This window comes from Oncorhynchus mykiss, chromosome 8, assembly GCF_013265735.2.
Source record: "Oncorhynchus mykiss isolate Arlee chromosome 8, USDA_OmykA_1.1, whole genome shotgun sequence".
Lineage (NCBI taxonomy): Eukaryota > Metazoa > Chordata > Actinopteri > Salmoniformes > Salmonidae > Oncorhynchus > Oncorhynchus mykiss.
Window position 1 is genome coordinate 11,314,829 of NC_048572.1, and position 17,468 is coordinate 11,332,296.

The 17,468-nt window shown below is 40.2% G+C and overlaps 1 protein-coding gene across 4 annotated transcripts in view; it reads left to right on the forward strand.

Moving 5' to 3' along the window:
• Nucleotides 1-11,370, forward strand: part of lin28b (lin-28 homolog B (C. elegans)) — a 47,569-nt gene extending 36,199 nt beyond the window's left edge. For 3 of the 4 annotated variants that reach the window (XM_036984747.1, XM_036984748.1, XM_036984749.1), the window contains one exon: nt 9,805-11,370. In XM_036984747.1, coding sequence (XP_036840642.1) covers nt 9,805-10,096 — 292 coding nt within the window. In that variant the 3' untranslated portion in view covers nt 10,097-11,370. The remainder of the gene's footprint in view (nt 1-9,804) is intronic. The other variant, XM_021611506.2, reaches the window with a different exon arrangement.
• Nucleotides 11,371-17,468: the final 6,098 nt, after the last annotated feature.

Consider the following 17,468-nt stretch of genomic DNA (forward strand, 5'->3'; position numbering starts at 1 on the left):
CCCCAAAATGTGCAACCCTATATACAGAAGATATACACTGGCATTAACATCTGCTAACCATGTGTATGTGAAGGTCAGTTAATCTAGAACATTTCAAGAACGTTGAAAGTTTCTTCAGGTGCAGTTGCAAACACCATCAAGCGCTGTGAATGGCTGTGCTATGATGAAATTGTCTCTATAGAGGACCGCGACTGCTGCAGAGGATAAGTTAATTTCATAGGGGCGGCAGGTAGCCTGGTGGTTAGAGCGTTGAACTTGTAACCGAAAGGTTGCAAGATTGAATCCCCAAGCTGACAAGGTAAAAATCTGTCCTTCTGCCCCTGTTCCTAGGCCGTCATTGAAAATAAGAATTTGTTCTTAACTGACTTGCCTAGTTAATTAAAGGTTAAATAAATTATAGTTTCCATCCTCAGCCATTGCAGCCCAAATAAATGCTACAGAGTTCAAGTAACAACTGTTCAGAGGAGACTGTGAATCAGACCTTCATGGTCGAATTGCTGCAAGTAAACCACTTCTACTAGACTCCGAGTAAGTGAACGGATCTCTGCATGTGTGGTTCCCACGGTGAAGCATGGAGGAGGTGGTGTAATGGTTTGGGGGTGCTTTGCTGATGCCATTGTCTGTGATTTATTTAGAATTCAAGGCACACGTAACCAGAATGGCTACCACACCTACTCTGCGACTCACAAAAACATGGCAGTTGGAACCAAAATTCTACCTTGTCACAACACAACTGATCAAACGCATTAACAAGGAAAGAAATTTGGCATAATCACCTTTAACAAGTCAAACCTGTTAATTGAAATGCATTCCAGGTGACTACCTCATGAAGCTGGTTGAGAGAATGCCAAGAGTGTGCAAATCAAGGTAAAGGGTGACTACTTTGAAGAATCTCAAATATAAAATATAATTAGATTTGTTTAACACTTTTTTTTGGTTACTACATGATTCCATATGTGTTATTTCATAGTTTGGATGCCTTCACTATTATTCTACAATGTAGAAAATAGTAAAACAAAAAACCTGGAATGAGTAGGTGTCCATTTTGACTGTACTGTGTTTGAATATATAGAACACAAATATAAATGGAACATGCAACAATAAGGCACTCTTCATATAATTAAAAGGCCTTTATTAGTATGGGATGTTCAATAGAAACTGTTTTCAAAATCTGACGCGTTTTGGCTGCATTTGTCTTTGTCATGGCGTACAAAAAAATAATACGATGTCCTCTTTTGAACAGCTTTTCCAATTAGCCCTAATTAGAAGAGGATGTGGTTACAAAATTGGACACACCTAGTAAGCAATACTATACACATTACAAAGTGAAATACTGTAGCTATGTTATCATAAAGATACAACTCCAACCTAAAAGTATCAGGACACTTAAAGGTAGTTCTAACCTTAAATATGACTGGGAGAAGTGTCAAGAATAAGAAAGCAATATATTCCATAGTACACTAGAACACAGCAAACATGAACAACAACAGTCTAAACATAGCTGAGGGCAATGTCCACTAGATGACAGCAAATGGGCCTATCACGACCCTACAGGAAGGGTGAGAAATCCATATCTTCATTTAAACCAGGTATTTAGTGGCCTGTAGTTTGTAAATCCCAAAAACCTTCCCTTTGGTTTAACTGTTTAAGATGGTCTCCTTTTCTAATAGAGGCTGGAATATGATCAATACCATAGCTTGTAGGGAGTCAGGGTTGCCATGGTGTAGGGACTTGTAGTGCCTTGCCATGGGGTAGTCTTCATTGCCTACCCATATGGCGTACTTGTGTTCCGCTAAGCGGTCTTGAAGGCGTCTCTTTGTCCTTCCAATGTAGAACACCTTGCACTGTGGACATTCTAATCTATAGATGACATGAGTGGTTTTACAGTTAATGAAATGCTTGACGTAATACTCAATTTTGGAAGTTGTGTCAACAAAATGCATCTTCTGTGCCATATGTCTGCAATGGTTACATTTAAAAGCACTTGGGTTTGTAGTCAAGCCAAGATAACTGGACTAATTTGTAATTTAGGGTAGGACATCTCTTAAAGCTTATGACTGGTGGCTCAGGAAAGACTTGGCGTAGTAGCGTATCACTTTGGATGATTCCCCAATTCTTTTAAATTATTATTTTAAATGTTCTCTGCTTCAGTGCTATATTTTGTAACAAAATACACTCTCTGATGTGTCACGAGGCACTCACCTTCGCAACAAGTTCTCTCTGTCAAGTAATCCAGCCCTTATACCTGCATCTTTCAGGACCAGAGCGATGTAGCCTCGATTCAAGAAGCAGATTTGACACTGTAGTCTGTTTCCTGATCTCAAATTCTGCGGACTCTTTGGAATTGGCCATATGGAATGTTCTCTTTTAGCCTTTTGGGGTGAAAGCTGTCTGCCCTCAGAATGGTATTCCCATCTGTAGGCTTGCACACATCTAAGAATGATGTGTGCAAACAACCCTAGTCATTTTTACTAATGTCGAGGTCCAAAAAATGAATGTTATCCTTGCTGTACTCCATAGTTAGTTTGATGTTAGGGTAATGCTGTTAAGGTATTGGTGGAAGGAAATAAGTTCATCTTCTGAGCCGGACCAAAACAGGCAAACATCATCAATATATCGTCCCCACCATATAATCTGGTCAAAGAAATGGTTATTAGAAGGATCCAAAATGAAGTCATTTACCCAAGTACCCAAGTACAAACCAGCGTAGGAAGGGCTGTAGCTCCCATGGCACATCCTTTAACCTGTTTAATACGGTCCTGAAAGATAAAGATGCAGTGCACGCTGACCAGGTCGCCAGGTGTACGGTGTTTCCTCCAACACATTGGTGCGGCTGGCTTCCGGGTTGGATGCGCGCTGTGTTAAGAAGCAGTGTGGCTTGGTTGGGTTGTGTTTCGGAGGACGCTTGGCTTTCGACCTTAGTCTCTCCCGAGCCCGTACGAGATGAGACAAGATAGTAACTACTAACAATTGGATACCACGAAAAAATATATAAATTGTCGTGTTTGGTTGGAGTCAACAGATTCTTAAACAGATTCTCCACATCAAAATTCACTTTTTGGCAAATGTGTGATGGGATGATGGGACAAAAAGTGGATTTAGGCTTAAAAGGTGTTTTTGAGGGAACAAACTGCCTGACCTGAGACACTGGCGTCTGTAGTTGGAGAGATGTTTTGCTTGTACCATGCCAATTCCTGTAGAAAGGAAATAGGTCAATCTTTGTATTAAATTCATTAGTTGAATATGTGGCAAAGTCAAAGTCCTTTAGACAATACCCTTATGCAATCATCAGAAATGGGTTCTCCAGAAATTTTGATCACAGCCTTGTTCTGGTCCTGCTCCGTGTAGTTGGATAGTCTTGATTGTCCTTTTTAGATTCTTCTATTAGAAGTAGCATTAGGTCAAAAGAACACTTGTTGAGAATAGCCTCCCATTTATCTCTACATTTAGTTTTACCTTGTGCTCCATTAGCTGGACACTTCATAATACTGAGTCCTCTGAGATTAGGCCTTTCCTCCAATAGTCAGACAAGGTGATAGAATTGAGGTCAAGTTTGGTATCTTTCTCCATAAGGTGTTGCAAGCCTCTGTAAGCCTTGTTTAAGTCCATTCCAGTATTCTCTGTGGATGTCATCTCATCTAGCAATGAGGTAGGGGTAATAATCATTTGGCTTTCTTCATGGGAATAGGAACATCTTGTAGCCTCTTGGGTAAAATCCATAGTTTGAGTTGTAAAATGTCCTCAAAAAAATTACTGTGGAGCTGCTTCCTCTAAACACTACCCAAGTGCTATGCTTAATTAGTAGAAAGAGGAGGAAGGGAAGCGCTACTAAGGTACACCATAGTACATTTTGATAGACAGAGGGAGCTCTTTGGTAAAAGGGGTAAATTGGCCATCAAAAAGAATGGAGGACTAAGGCACTGTTCATATAATGAATTAAAATGTATTGATCATATTCCGGCCTCTATTAGAAAAGGGGACCGTCTTAAACAGTTAACCTCTCTGGGATATGTGCTAGCGTCCCACCAGGCCAAAAGCCAGGGAAAATGCAGAGCGCCAAATTCAAATAAATTACTATAAAAATCAAACTTTCATTAAATCACACATGTAAGATAGCAAATTAAAGCTACACTTGTTGTGAATCCAGCCAACATGTCAGATTTCAAAAAGGCTTTTCGGCGAAAGCAAACAATGCTATTATCTGAGGATAGCACCTCTATAAACAAAGAGAGAAGCATATTTCAACCCTGCAGGCGCGACACAAAACGCAGAAATAAAAATGTAATTCTTGCCTTACCTTTGACGAGCTTCTTTTGTTGGCACTCCAATATGTCCCATAAACATCACAAATGTTTGATTAATTCCGTCTATATATATATCCACAATGTCCATTTATTTGGCGCGTTTGATCCAGAAAAACACCGGTTCCAACTAGATCAACGTGACTACAAAATATCTCAAAAGTTATCTGTATACTTTGCCAAAACATTTCAAACTATTTTTTTAACCTAAATAATCAATAAAGTTGAAGACGGGATGATCTGTGTTTAATACAGGAAGAAAACAAACTGAAGCATGCTTTCTGGTTACGCGCCTCTATCTAACAGTACACTTCAAGTGACCCTCGTTCAAGATGGCCGTACTTCTTCATTACACAAAGGAATAACCTCATCCAATTTCTAAAGACTGACATCCAGTGGAAGCGATAGGAACTGCAAGAAGGTCCCTTAGAAATATGGATTCCCAATGAAAACCCATTGAAAAGGGTGACCTAAAAAAAAAAAATCTGAATGGTTTGTCCTCTGGGTTTTGCCTGCTAAATAAGTTCTGTTATACTCACAGACATGATTCAAATAGGTTTAGAAACTTCAGAGTGTTTTCTATCCAAATCTACTAATAATATGCATATCTTATCTTCTGGGGATGAGTAGCAGGCAGTTGAATTTGGGCATGCATTTAATCCGGACGTGAAAATACTGCCCCCGGTCACCAAGAAGTTAAACCAAAGGGAAGGTTTTTGGATTTACAAACTACAGGCCACTAAATACACTGGTTTAAATTAAGATATGGATTTCTCACCCTTCCTGTAGGGTCGTGATAGGTCAATTTGCTGTCATCTAGTGGACATTGCCCTCAGCTATGTTTAGACTCTTGTTGTTCATGTTTTGCTGTGTTCTAGTGTACTATGGAATATATTGCTTTCTTATTCTTGACACTTCTCCCAGTCATATTTAAGGTTAGAACTACCTTTAAGTGTCCTGATACTTTTAGGTTGGAGTTGTAACTTTATGATAACATAGCTACAGTATTTCACTTTTGAATGTGTATATTTTTGCTTACTAGGTGTGTCCAATCAATTTTGTAACCACTCCTTCTTTCAATTAGGGCTAATTGGAAAAGCTATTCAAAAGAGGACATTGTATAATTCTTTTGTACTCCTTGACGAAGGCCATGAGCCTTAAAACAAGGTAGGGGCTTGGGTCAGAAAACCAGTCCGTATCTGCTGTGACCACAATTTGCCTCATGCAGCACAACACATCTCCTTCGCATAGAGTTGAACAGGCTTTTGGCTGTGGCCTTTAGAATGTTGTCCATTTCCTCTTTAATGGCTGTGTGAAGTTGCTGGGTATTGGCGGGAACTGGAACACGCTGTTATACACATCGATCCAGAACATCCTAAATAGGTGACATGTCTGGTGAGTATGCAGGCCATGGAAGAACTGGGACATTTTCAGCTTCAAGGAATTGTGTACAGATCCTTGCAACATGGGGCCGTGCATTGTCATGCTGAAACATGAGGTGATGGCGGTGGATGAATGGCACAACAATGGGCCTCAGGATCTCGTCACGGCATCTCTGTGCATTCAAATTGTCTTCAATAAAAAACAATTGTGTTTGTTGTCCGTAGTTTATGCCTGCCCATAACATAACCCCACCACCACCATGGGGCACTCTGTTCACAACGTTGACATCAGAAAACCACGCCCCCACACGATATCATACACGCCGTCTGCAGTAGATGACCTGGCCTCCACAATCACCTGACCTCAACCCAATTGAGATGGTTTGGGACGAGTTGGACTGCAGAGTGAAGGAAAATCAGCCAACATATGTGGGAACTCCTTCAAGACTGTTGGAATAGTGTTTCTCATGAAGCTGATTGAGAGAATGCCAAGAGTGTGCAAAGCTGGCATTTAGGCAACGGGTGGCTACTTTGAAGACCATAAATATCAAATGATTTGTTTAAAAAATATTTTGATTTGTTTAACACTTTTCCTTGTTTACTACATGATTCCATATGTGCTATTTTATAGTTTTGATGTCTTCACTATTATTCTACAATGTAGAAAATAATAAAAAAAACAACCCTTGAACGAGTAGATGTGTCCAAACTTGACTGATACTGTTTGTGTGTGTGTGTATGTATATATATATATATATATATATATATATATATATATATATATATATATATATATATATATATATATATATATATATATATATATATATATATATAATATGTATAGATGAAACTGCTGGGTAGTGACAATAGTTTCTGGCATTTCAAAAGGATTTATGGCCTTTGTTATGCTGCCATCTAGTGGAGGAAAGAGCACTTGTACAGAAATCAAAGGGAATCCTGAATAAGGCCCCAATAATCTCCACCTCAGTACCAGTGGTGGAAAAAGTACCCAGTTGTCATACTTGTGTAAAAGTAAAGGTACGTTAATAGAAAATGATTCAAGTGAAAGTCACCCAGTAAAATATTACTTGAGTGAAAGTCTAAAAGTATTTGTTTTGAAATATATTTAAGTATCAAAAATAAAAGTATAAATAATTTCAAATTCCTTCTGAAGCAAACCAGACAACACCATTTTCTTGTTTTTAAAATGTACGGATAGCCAGGGGAACACTGAGACATAATTTACAAACAAAGCATTTGTGTTTAGTGAGTCTGCCAGATCAGAGGCAGTAGGGATGACCAGGGATGTTCTCTGTTTAGTGAGTCTGCCAGATCAGAGGCAGTAGGGATGACCAGGGATGTTCTCTTGATAAGTGCATGAATTGGACCCAATTTCCTGTCCTGCTAAGCATTCAAAATGTATGGATTAAAAAGTACATTATTTCCTTTTAGGAATGTAGTGAAGTAAAAGTAGTCAAAAAGATAAGCAGTAAAATACAGACCCCAAAAATGAAGTAGTACTTTAAAGTACTAAAGTATTACTTAGTGTTACTTAAGTACTTTACACCGCTGCTCAGCCCATAGTACTGGGTTGATGTCAGGAAATTGCTTTTATTCTTTTGGGTAAGACTTTACATAAAGCTGACTGGTATACATTATTACATCTTATAAAAGAGTGTATGAGGCTTTATAATGTCTAAAAATGTCCTGTTGGACTAGTAACCGAATGATTGTTGTTAACTGACTTGCCTAGTTAAATAAAGGCTAAATAAATACGTGAATAATAATTAGGCTTGTAATATGTCACGTCTCTCAATGTAACCCATTTTCACCTGATGTTTAGTCAAGATGACTTTGACGATAATAACAGATGAAGCCTAATGACAAGACTTGCTGTGTATTATAGCTCCATCGTAATACAGTGCCTTGCGAATTTATTCGCCCCCCCTTGAACTTTGCGACCTTTTGCCACATTTCAGGCTTCAAACATAAAGATATAAAACTGTATTTTTTTGTGAAGAATCAACAACAAGTGGGACACAATCATGAAGTGGAACGACATTTATTGGATATTTCAAACTTTTTTAACAGATCAAAAACTGAAAGATTGGGCGTGCAAAATTATTCAGCCCCCTTAAGTTAATACCTTGTAGCGCCACCTTTTGCTGCGATTACAGCTGTAAGTCGCTTGGGGTATGTCTCTATCAGTTTTGCACATCGAGAGACTGACATTTTTTCCCATTCCTCCTTGCAAAACAGCTCGAGCTCAGTGAGGTTGGATGGAGAGCATTTGTGAACAGCAGTTTTCAGTTCTTTCCACAGATTCTCGATTGGATTCAGGTCTGGACTTTGACTTGGCCACTCTAACACCTGGATATGTTTATTTTTGAACCATTCTATTGTAAATTTTGCTTTATGTTGTGGATCATTGTCTTGTTGGAAGACAAATCTCCGTCCCAGTCTCAGGTCTTTTGCAGACTCCATCAGGTTTTCTTCCAGAATGGTCCTGTATTTGGCTCCATCCATCTTCCCATCAATTTTAACCATCTTCCCTGTCCCTGCTGAAGAAAAGCAGGCCCAAACCATGATGCTGCCACCACCATGTTTGACAGTGGGGATGGTGTGTTCAGGGTGATGAGCTGTGTTGCTTTTACGCCAAACATAACATTTTGCATTGTTGCCAAAAAGTTTCATTTTGGTTTCATCTGACCAGAGCACCTTCTTCCACATGTTTGGTGTGTCTCCCAGGTGGCTTGTGGCAAACTTTAAACAACACTTTTTTTATGGATATCTTTAAGAAATGGCTTTCTTCTTGCCACTCTTCTATAAAGGCCAGATTTGTGCAATATACGACTGATTGTTGTCCTATGGACAGAGTCTCCCACCTCAGCTGTAGATCTCTGCAGTTCATCCAGAGTGATCATGGGCCTCTTGGCTGCATCTCTGATCAGTCTTCTCCTTGTATGAGCTGAAAGTTTAGAGGGACGGCCAGGTCTTGGTAGATTTGCAGTGGTCTGATACTCCTTCCATTTCAATATTATCGCTTGCACAGTGCTCCTTGGGATGTTTAAAGCTTGGGAAATCTTTTTGTATCCAAATCCGGCTTTAAACTTCTTCACAACAGTATCTCGGACCTGCCTGGTGTGTTCCTTGTTCTTCATGATGCTCTCTGCGCTTTTAACGGACCTCTGAGACTATCACAGAGCAGGTGCATTTATACGGAGACTTGATTACACACAGGTGGATTGTATTTATCATCATTAGTCATTTAGGTCAACATTGGATCATTCAGAGATCCTCACTGAACCTCTGGAGAGAGTAAAGTAAAGGGGCTGAATAATTTTGCACGCCCAATTTTTCAGTTTTTGATTTGTTAAAAAAGTTTGAAATATCCAATAAATGTCGTTCCACTTCATGATTGTGTCCCACTTGTTGTTGATTCTTCACAAAAAAATACAGTTTTATATCTTTGTTTGAAGCCTGAAATGTGGCAAAAGGTCGCAAAGTTCAAGGGGGCCGAATACTTTCACAAGGCACTGTACATTATACCTGTTGACTCCTATTAAAGCAGTATCCAATTATGACTTCATTCTTATGAGTCATTGAATGTTGTTTTCATACTAGTAGCAAATTATACTAGTAGCAAATTATACTAGTAGCAAATTATACTAGTATCAAATTATACTAGTAGCAAATTATACTAGTATCAAATTATGCTAGTAGCAAATTATACTAGTAGCAAATTATACTAGTAGCAAGTTATACTAGTAGCAAGTTATACTAGTAGCAAATTATACTAGTAGCAAGTTATACTAGTAGCAAGTTATACTAGTAGCAAGTTATACTAGTAGCAAGTTATACCAGTAGCAAGTTATACCAGTAGCAAGTTATACCAGTAGCAAGTTATACCAGTAGCAAGTTATACCAGTAGCAAGTTATACTAGTAGCAAGTTATACTAGTAGCAAATTATACTAGTAGCAAGTTATACTAGTAGCAAATTATACTAGTAGCAAGTTATACTAGTAGCAAGTTATACTAGTAGCAAAAAACGTTATGTCCTTTACCTGTTTCTCCTTCTCTCCTCCTTTTCTCTCCATTCCCACTGTCCTCTGTCCAGCTGTTATAACTGTGGAGGTCTGGACCACCATGCCAAGGAGTGTGGCCTGCCCCCCCAGCCAAAGAAATGCCACTACTGCCAGAGCATCAGGCACATGGTGGCCCAGTGTCCCCACAAGGTGCTGGCGGCCCCCGCAGGCTTTCAGGACCCCCTGCACCCCTCTACCTCGGCCCACCTGTACCCCGCCGACGAGGAGGAGCGCTCGGGCTCGTCCCCCCTTGAGGGCCCCTCGCCCTCCCCAGAGGAGCTACCCCAGTCACACCGCGTTGGCCCCCAGAGGGGGAGGAAATAGGGGGAGAGCTGTACCTCCCGACCTCTGACTCTCCTCACCTAAGGAACAACCCTTAACCCCCACCCCTAATCTACCTCGCACTTGTGGAAATAATAGGTCTATTTTTGGCAGGACCAGTGCAGCTATGGCAACGATCGTCAGGGGTACGGATGTATGTGACTGACTGGCTGTGGCAGCTATGACAACCATTGCTGGGGATATGGATGCATGTGAATGACTGTCTCTTTGTGTGTGACTGGTCTCAATCAGTGCAGCTCAAGAGACGATATGGTCTGAAAGAGAAACAAGGTTGGCGGTGAATCTGATGACTCTCTGGGTTAGATGACTCTCTGGGTTAGATGACTCTCTGGGTTAGATGACTCTCTGGGTTAGATGACTCTCTGGGTTAGATGACTCTCTGGGTTAGATGACTGTCTGGGTTAGATGACTCTCTGGGTTAGATGACTGTCTGGGTTAGATGACTGTCTGGGTTAGATGACTCTCTGGGTTAGATGACTCTCTGGGTTAGATGACTCTCTGGGTTAGATGACTGTCTGGGTTAGATGACTGTCTGGGTTAGATGACTGTCTGGGTTAGATGACTGTCTGGGTTAGATGACTCTCTGGGTTAGATGACTCTCTGGGTTAGATGACTGTCTGGGTTAGATGACTGTCTGGGTTAGATGACTCTCTGGGTTAGATGACGTCATCCATAACTCTTTCTGTGGTGATTTCTGAATAGGACTCGCTTCTCTTTTAGATTTTGGTCCACCTGGTTCATATTTATATTATATAACCGTTCCAAAGGTCATGATGCTGCGATCCAGCAGAGTTAATATTAAGCATTAAGGATTTTAAATAAGGCCTTGATGTAGGCCAGTGCTTCTTAATCCTGTGTATTTTATTTGTATCCTTCGCATCTACACACTAGATTCAACTAATCAACTCACCACCAACTTTTTGATTAGAGTTCTACTTTTTTTCTAAGAGTGCGGGATCAGGATTGGGTAACACTGATAGGCCCTGTATCAAAACAATGGAACCTCAACCAATCAGAAGCAAAATAATTATTTAATGTGGCCTATCCAATCAGTGTAGAGGAGATGACCATGGATACCAGAGTGAATGTCATACCTACCAGTAGCCTAACTGTCACTCCTAAACCACAGAATATTTTCTAGTTCAGTGGTAATGACAATTGACTGCAGAGTGCATAGCATTGAATCCAGGCATGTGTGCATACTTGCTTGTGTGCGAGTGGGGTTGTGTGAGTGGAGTTGTGTGTGTGTGTGTGGGCGTGTGTGTGGGGGGGGGGGGGGGGGGGGGGGGGGGGGTGTGGGTGTGGGGGGGGGGGGGTTGTGTGTGTGTGTGTGGGGTTGTGTGTGTGTGTGTGTGGGGGGGGGGGGGGGGTTGTGTGTGTGTGTGTGGGGTTGTGTGTGTGTGTGGGGGGGTTGTGTGTGTGTGTGTGGGGTTGTGTGTGTGTGTGTGTGCGAGAGACGCTGACCCTTTCATAAAACAACAGTGGCAGATGAGAAGTTTCATCTTTGAGATTAGGGGCCAACCTCTAGCTGGACTTGCTATTAACAATAATATTTCATATAATCCTACACATGCCTCATAAGAAACCATATAATCAATATCCACCGATAGGTTTGTTTCAAAACAGAAAAAAATACCATTATTTAATTGGACTAGATCTAGAGTTGGGTTGCTGGCAAATTAGTTGAACAGTTTATAAACTCACAATATATGTCAGTAATATATGTATGAAAGAATAGCATATTATTAAAATGTAAGTAATATTCTAACATAGTTTAAGAAAGCTCTGTATTGTGCATATGATTCTTTATTGTCAAGTTAACACAGCATTAAGTTAAAGCACCATCACACCCCTTGACCTGTGTGACATCACTATCTCCTCCTTTCACTCTACCCCTCTCTATCACCATCTATCCCCTCTCCTCCTTTGCCATCAAGTGCCTAGGGCCTGGAGGTTCTCCCTGACTTAATTAGGTAAACCTCAGAATCCTAGATAAAGGCCCAGTAACAGTCAAGTCTATACCCTCTAGATCTGTGTGATGTCACAATCCCCTTCAAAACGGGATTCCAAAACACCGCTGCCGCGTTTCAAATAGTCCAGAGATTTACTAAGACAGGAAGGAGGGAGGCAGAAAAAACTCAAATGCTGGTTTTCATATGACGTGAATCCTCTGCGACTTTCCAGTAGCGCGTATCCTAATGAAACGTGACAACTCTTCTCTGACCATATTGAATGTGAAAAGAACTTCTCTGAAGTGGCACTCCACCCAAAAGTTAATGTGGCTCACTTTGGGATTGTATCTTAATGTGCTGACAAATCAAATGACTTTGTATGATGATATCAAACTAGCTTGTGTTTTCTAAAGCTCTAAAACAAACGATGTAGGCAACCAACTGTTTTTGGTATACATTTCTGTACCAAAGAGTATGGCTTCATTTGAAGGCATTTTAAAAGTAGGAATTGTCGATTTGCTGTTCCTGCTCCTTTGGAATTTCTAGGGATGATTGCTGAAAGTTCAACACTGAGGTTGTTTATGTACAGCTTTTTGAATGTGTGACATGCATCAAAATAAATCCAACAAGTGCACAACAACAGAGAGGAAGAGAATGACCAAACCACACAACGAGCACAGACCAAGGAGCACTCACCTGGATAATATTCAATTTTTGGTACAATGTTTTTTTTTATTTTTTTTTACCCACAATTCCTCTCAGGATGATAAACTGTTCTCAGGGAATAAAAAAAATAATATTTTATTCTTTTGGGAATCATCCACCAAGTTTTAATGTTTCTGTACCTCATGTACTGATATTAGTTAACTACCTCTTGAGTTATGCATATGTGTGCATTTTTTTCTTATGTTTTGTATTATTGATCTTGTATGAATAACTGTAGGACTATATTGTACTGAGGCTTTGTGAGTTTTTGAAGGGCCCTTTGTGTTGCCACAGATTTTTATCAGTCATTTCAACAAAAATATATATATTTTTTGTTTGTTTTCAGCAAAATCCTACCTCATTTCCTGTGTTTCCTCCTGGCCCCTCCTACCACCTCTGTGCAGTTTTTTGGTACAAGCCGGCGCTGTTGGCACAGGAGTCACAATGCCATTTCAATCAATCACATAACTGAAATACAAGATCGGTTGTGACTATAACAATTGTTTTCACATCAAAGACAGTTTTTTAGGCCTTTTACTTCGGTTTGAAATGGGAATTCACCACATCCAGGGTGAATTCTCTCTGCCGGCTAAGTCTGTGTGTGTGTGTGTGTGTGTGTGTGTCAGCTTTTCCGAGCATAAAATAGTGTTGGCTTAGCTGCAGACAACAACCAGTGAGGAATCCTCCGTTTTGGGCCAGCTATATAGGCATGTCATTGGTCAAGTGTTTATACACCATTTTTATACTAACCTAATTTTAAAAGGATTTGACTCTGTTGTAAAATAAAAAAAACTTTTGTCATTGTTTGTAACCACTTGATAATGACCGGCATGAGGTGGACACGAATAAGATTGTACTGAGTATACGCACAAGGAGATTGTGCCTATCAATGTTTTGTCTGAGTAGTCCCACCGCATTACCAAATAGCTTTTCTCTTTGGGTTCGTCATTAAGTGACCTAAATGTCGGCCATTTTGACAACCTCCAAAAATCACAAGTTGTGTTGGCTCAAGATCATTTCTTTTTGTAAACAACACTATGTAGTTATGAGTGGCATTAATAATACTTAACACGAAATATGTAGATTTTTATAGTAATAGTGACCTTGTAGAGATCCTTTTTTTTTTTTAATGAATATTCTTATTTTTGGACTGAAAAACCAACTACTCTGAGATGAAAAGGACAGAGTTTTTTTTGGGTGAAGGCTGCAGTATTACAGTATAAACTCACCTCATAGTCTTACAGTTTGCAGTACATGGTCGATTTAGTTTACGCCGAAATATGACAAAAAGTACCAGAGTTTCTTCAAATCATTGTAACTACTGATTTGATTATTGTCTCATCTTGCTATCCTGCTCAGTATTTAACAGTCAGGTAGGGAATTGTGTTGTGTGAATTGAGAACCTCTCATAGGCTCTGGTCAAATGCACGTACTAGCACTCCACTTTCAATACATGTCCAGTATGGTTGGAAATTGGAATATGTCCCACTTATAAAACACAACTGCAGACACCGCGTCATTTTTGGAGGAATCTGTGACACAAAGGTGTTACGGTAGCTAGTAAAAGAGCTTTTAGGAGCGGTCGGGGACTAACTGGAAATATTAACTTTAGCTAGCTAGGCAACTGTTGGCCGATTTGACTTATTTGTAGTTAGTTTGCTACAGCACTGTTTTTTGAGAGCAAACCTAACGCTGCCTCCAAAACTGACAGGGTGTAAACCACTACATCACGATGTTTGACGTCCCCACTTTCTTAGCGTGTACATGCCCAATACATCGGTTCATACTAGGTGGGATCAAGGTGCTAGTGTGGAATGTAAAATAATACTGTCTCTCTAAGGTGGTTGTGTTCAGATTAGCTGTCTATTTGGGACTGAGGCACCATATGATTACTTGTCTAATAGACTGCATTCAGGCGCATTGAGTCGATTGTTTCACACACTTGTGTATGACGTACTTGACTCCCATCTTCACTGTCAGCTGCCAAACCAGGTTGACACTTGATTGCCACATGCTTGAGAGTAGAGAGACCTAAATCAACAGTGACACGCTATTCCAGGTTCATAGGGTCTTTTCCTTCGATCCCGTTCAAGACCAAACCAGTTTGAAACATTATGATCCTGAATGCACCTGTTCTGTGTTATTTTCACCTTATTTCAACCAAAACCACTGCTTTCAGCTCAGTTTCAGAAGCACTGCTTTCAGCTCAGTTTCAGAAGCACTGCTTTCAGCTCTGAGTTTCAGGCCTCGGTCTGTCTCTCGTGATTATTCTACTGGTGATGCCCCCCAAGTTCAGACTTTTACTTGATGAGATTAAGCCTAGTGGAGGAAGATTAATTCCAAATCAACCCCTTGTCCTTAATCCTTAGCCACTCCTAGGAGAATTGTATAGATGGATATTTGGCAACATTGCCACCTAGCTAATCTGAAAATAAAATGAAGAGATCACCAGGGGTTGGAACCAAAAATATTTGACAATCGTTTCGTTGTGAACAGAACATTTTTTTGTTCGCTTCCACTTTTCCGACTGCAAAATAAAGTTCTGAACCGGTTCGAACCCCCAAAAAGTACTGGTTTATATTGTTCCTTTCCATTCCTTTTTAAACCTCCGAAATCAACTTTTAGATTTTTTTTTTTTACATTAAATAATTTCACCAATCAGTGTGGCTAGAGCAGCTTGCTGTGGAGTGGGCAAGCGACACTTGTTTAAGCCTAGACAGTGGATAGTGCATGGGTGTTATCGGCTGCCTAGGCTATAGTTGTTTACATGCACAACCAAGTGTAGGGCAAGAGATGCTACTGAAATTTAGCAGAGAAGTGCAGAGCGGAACCAGAATTAAAAACACATCTGACCTTTTTGTAGTTAGTACATTCAATGTTAAACGTGATAACTACTGTATCTGTAACTAGCATTGAAACAATCCATTCTTCTCTAATTATATATTTTTTTCTCTGAATCATCACGCTTGTAACGTCAGTAGGCTACATTAGCCTCGGAGGGGAGGGGAGGGAGGGGCACATTGCCTACACACTCACAGTGATGCCAATTTAGTGATTTTGTTATTAGAATGAGCAACTTTTCAGACTAACCTGGCAACTTTTTTTTCCAAACAGCACCTAGCAACAAATTTAGCTACTTTTAAAAATGTATTTGGAACTTTAAGCAATTTATGAAAAGTGACTCAAACACTAAAATACACACATGTTCCCTCTAAATGACACAAAAACATTTTTCTCTGTGTCACACTCAGTCACAACACACGTGCCTGGCTGCAAAAGTACATTGTGAGTGAGGTCAGCAGCAGGCGCTCAGCTCGTGCACAGGCAGCAGCAGGCGCTCAGCTCGTGCACAGGCAGCAGCAGGCGCTCAGCTCATGCACAGGCAGCAGCAGGCGCTCAGCTCGTGCACAGGCAGCAGCAGGCCTGCAGCAATTTCAACAAAATGCAAATCATTGTTGGCTGACTGCAGCTGCAGTAGTACGGGTTTGACAAGCCAAACCCAATGAATATAGTTGGTCACGAATGTTTGATCTTGAAAAGAACTATCAACATGTCTCAATAAGAATTGTACAGCCAGAAGAACAGAAAAGAGTGAGTCTGTACCTGAACAAATGTCAAATCATATTTTTTTGCTGGGATGGCCAGTCAATTTGATTAACGTTGTTGTGTATTCTACGTAATGACATCACAATGTCATTTACCAACTTTTAGCAACAAATCAACCTGCCTCCAGCAACTTACCCTGAAAATGAGTTGGCAACACTGTACACTCACACATACTGGCAAAGATTTTCAGCTGGCAGGCAGATATTTGTATAAGCTTCTGAGTAAGATAGTGAGGGCTTTGGCATAGGTGCGTTGTTTTTTTGCGGGACTGAAAAAAAAATGCCCGGCACTTAAAATGACATTATTAACCGACTCCCATGCTTTTAAAATAACGATTCTGTTCCGGAACAGCATAGATCACTTTCGTTCCCTTTTATGATTTTGACCCTCAAATAATGTCTGTATTTTCCATTTGTCTGTTCTGATCCCTGAACCGGTTCCAACCCTTGGTTTCCACATATCCAATCCTCTGAAATCTACCGGAGTACCTAGGGTGTAGGGACTAGGGCGTAGGGACTAGGGTCGATTTTGTAATTCAGCATGACTGGTTGTCATCCAGTATTGAGTCAGTTCTAGAGATCTGTAAAGCCTTCAGAAACAAGACTTATCCATGTTGTGATGCTAAGAGGGGGACACTAAAGCACACAATGCCCTTTAGTGGGTGAATTAGGAAATTACTGACAATGATGGAAATTCACATACCTCAATAGCCATGGTGGCTGCTCTGTTCTTAGCCTGTTTTTGGGAACATTAATGTTTACTCATCCTTATATCATGTTTGATTCACAGAATGTCTATACACAATAAAACCTCAATAAAACCATACTGGAATAATGTGGATCTATGAGGAAATAGATAACACAATGCTTTAAACCTTAATGTTGTCAATATAAATCAATACCTTATTGTATTTCCAAGACAACATAATGCTTTAGAGATCGGTTTTAAAGGGGTATATATATACACATATACAGTGCCTTGCGAAAGTATTCGGCCCCCTTGAACTTTGCGACCTTTTGTCACATTTCAGGCTTCAAACATAAAGATATAAAACTGTATTTTTTTGTGAAGAATCAACAACAAGTGGGACA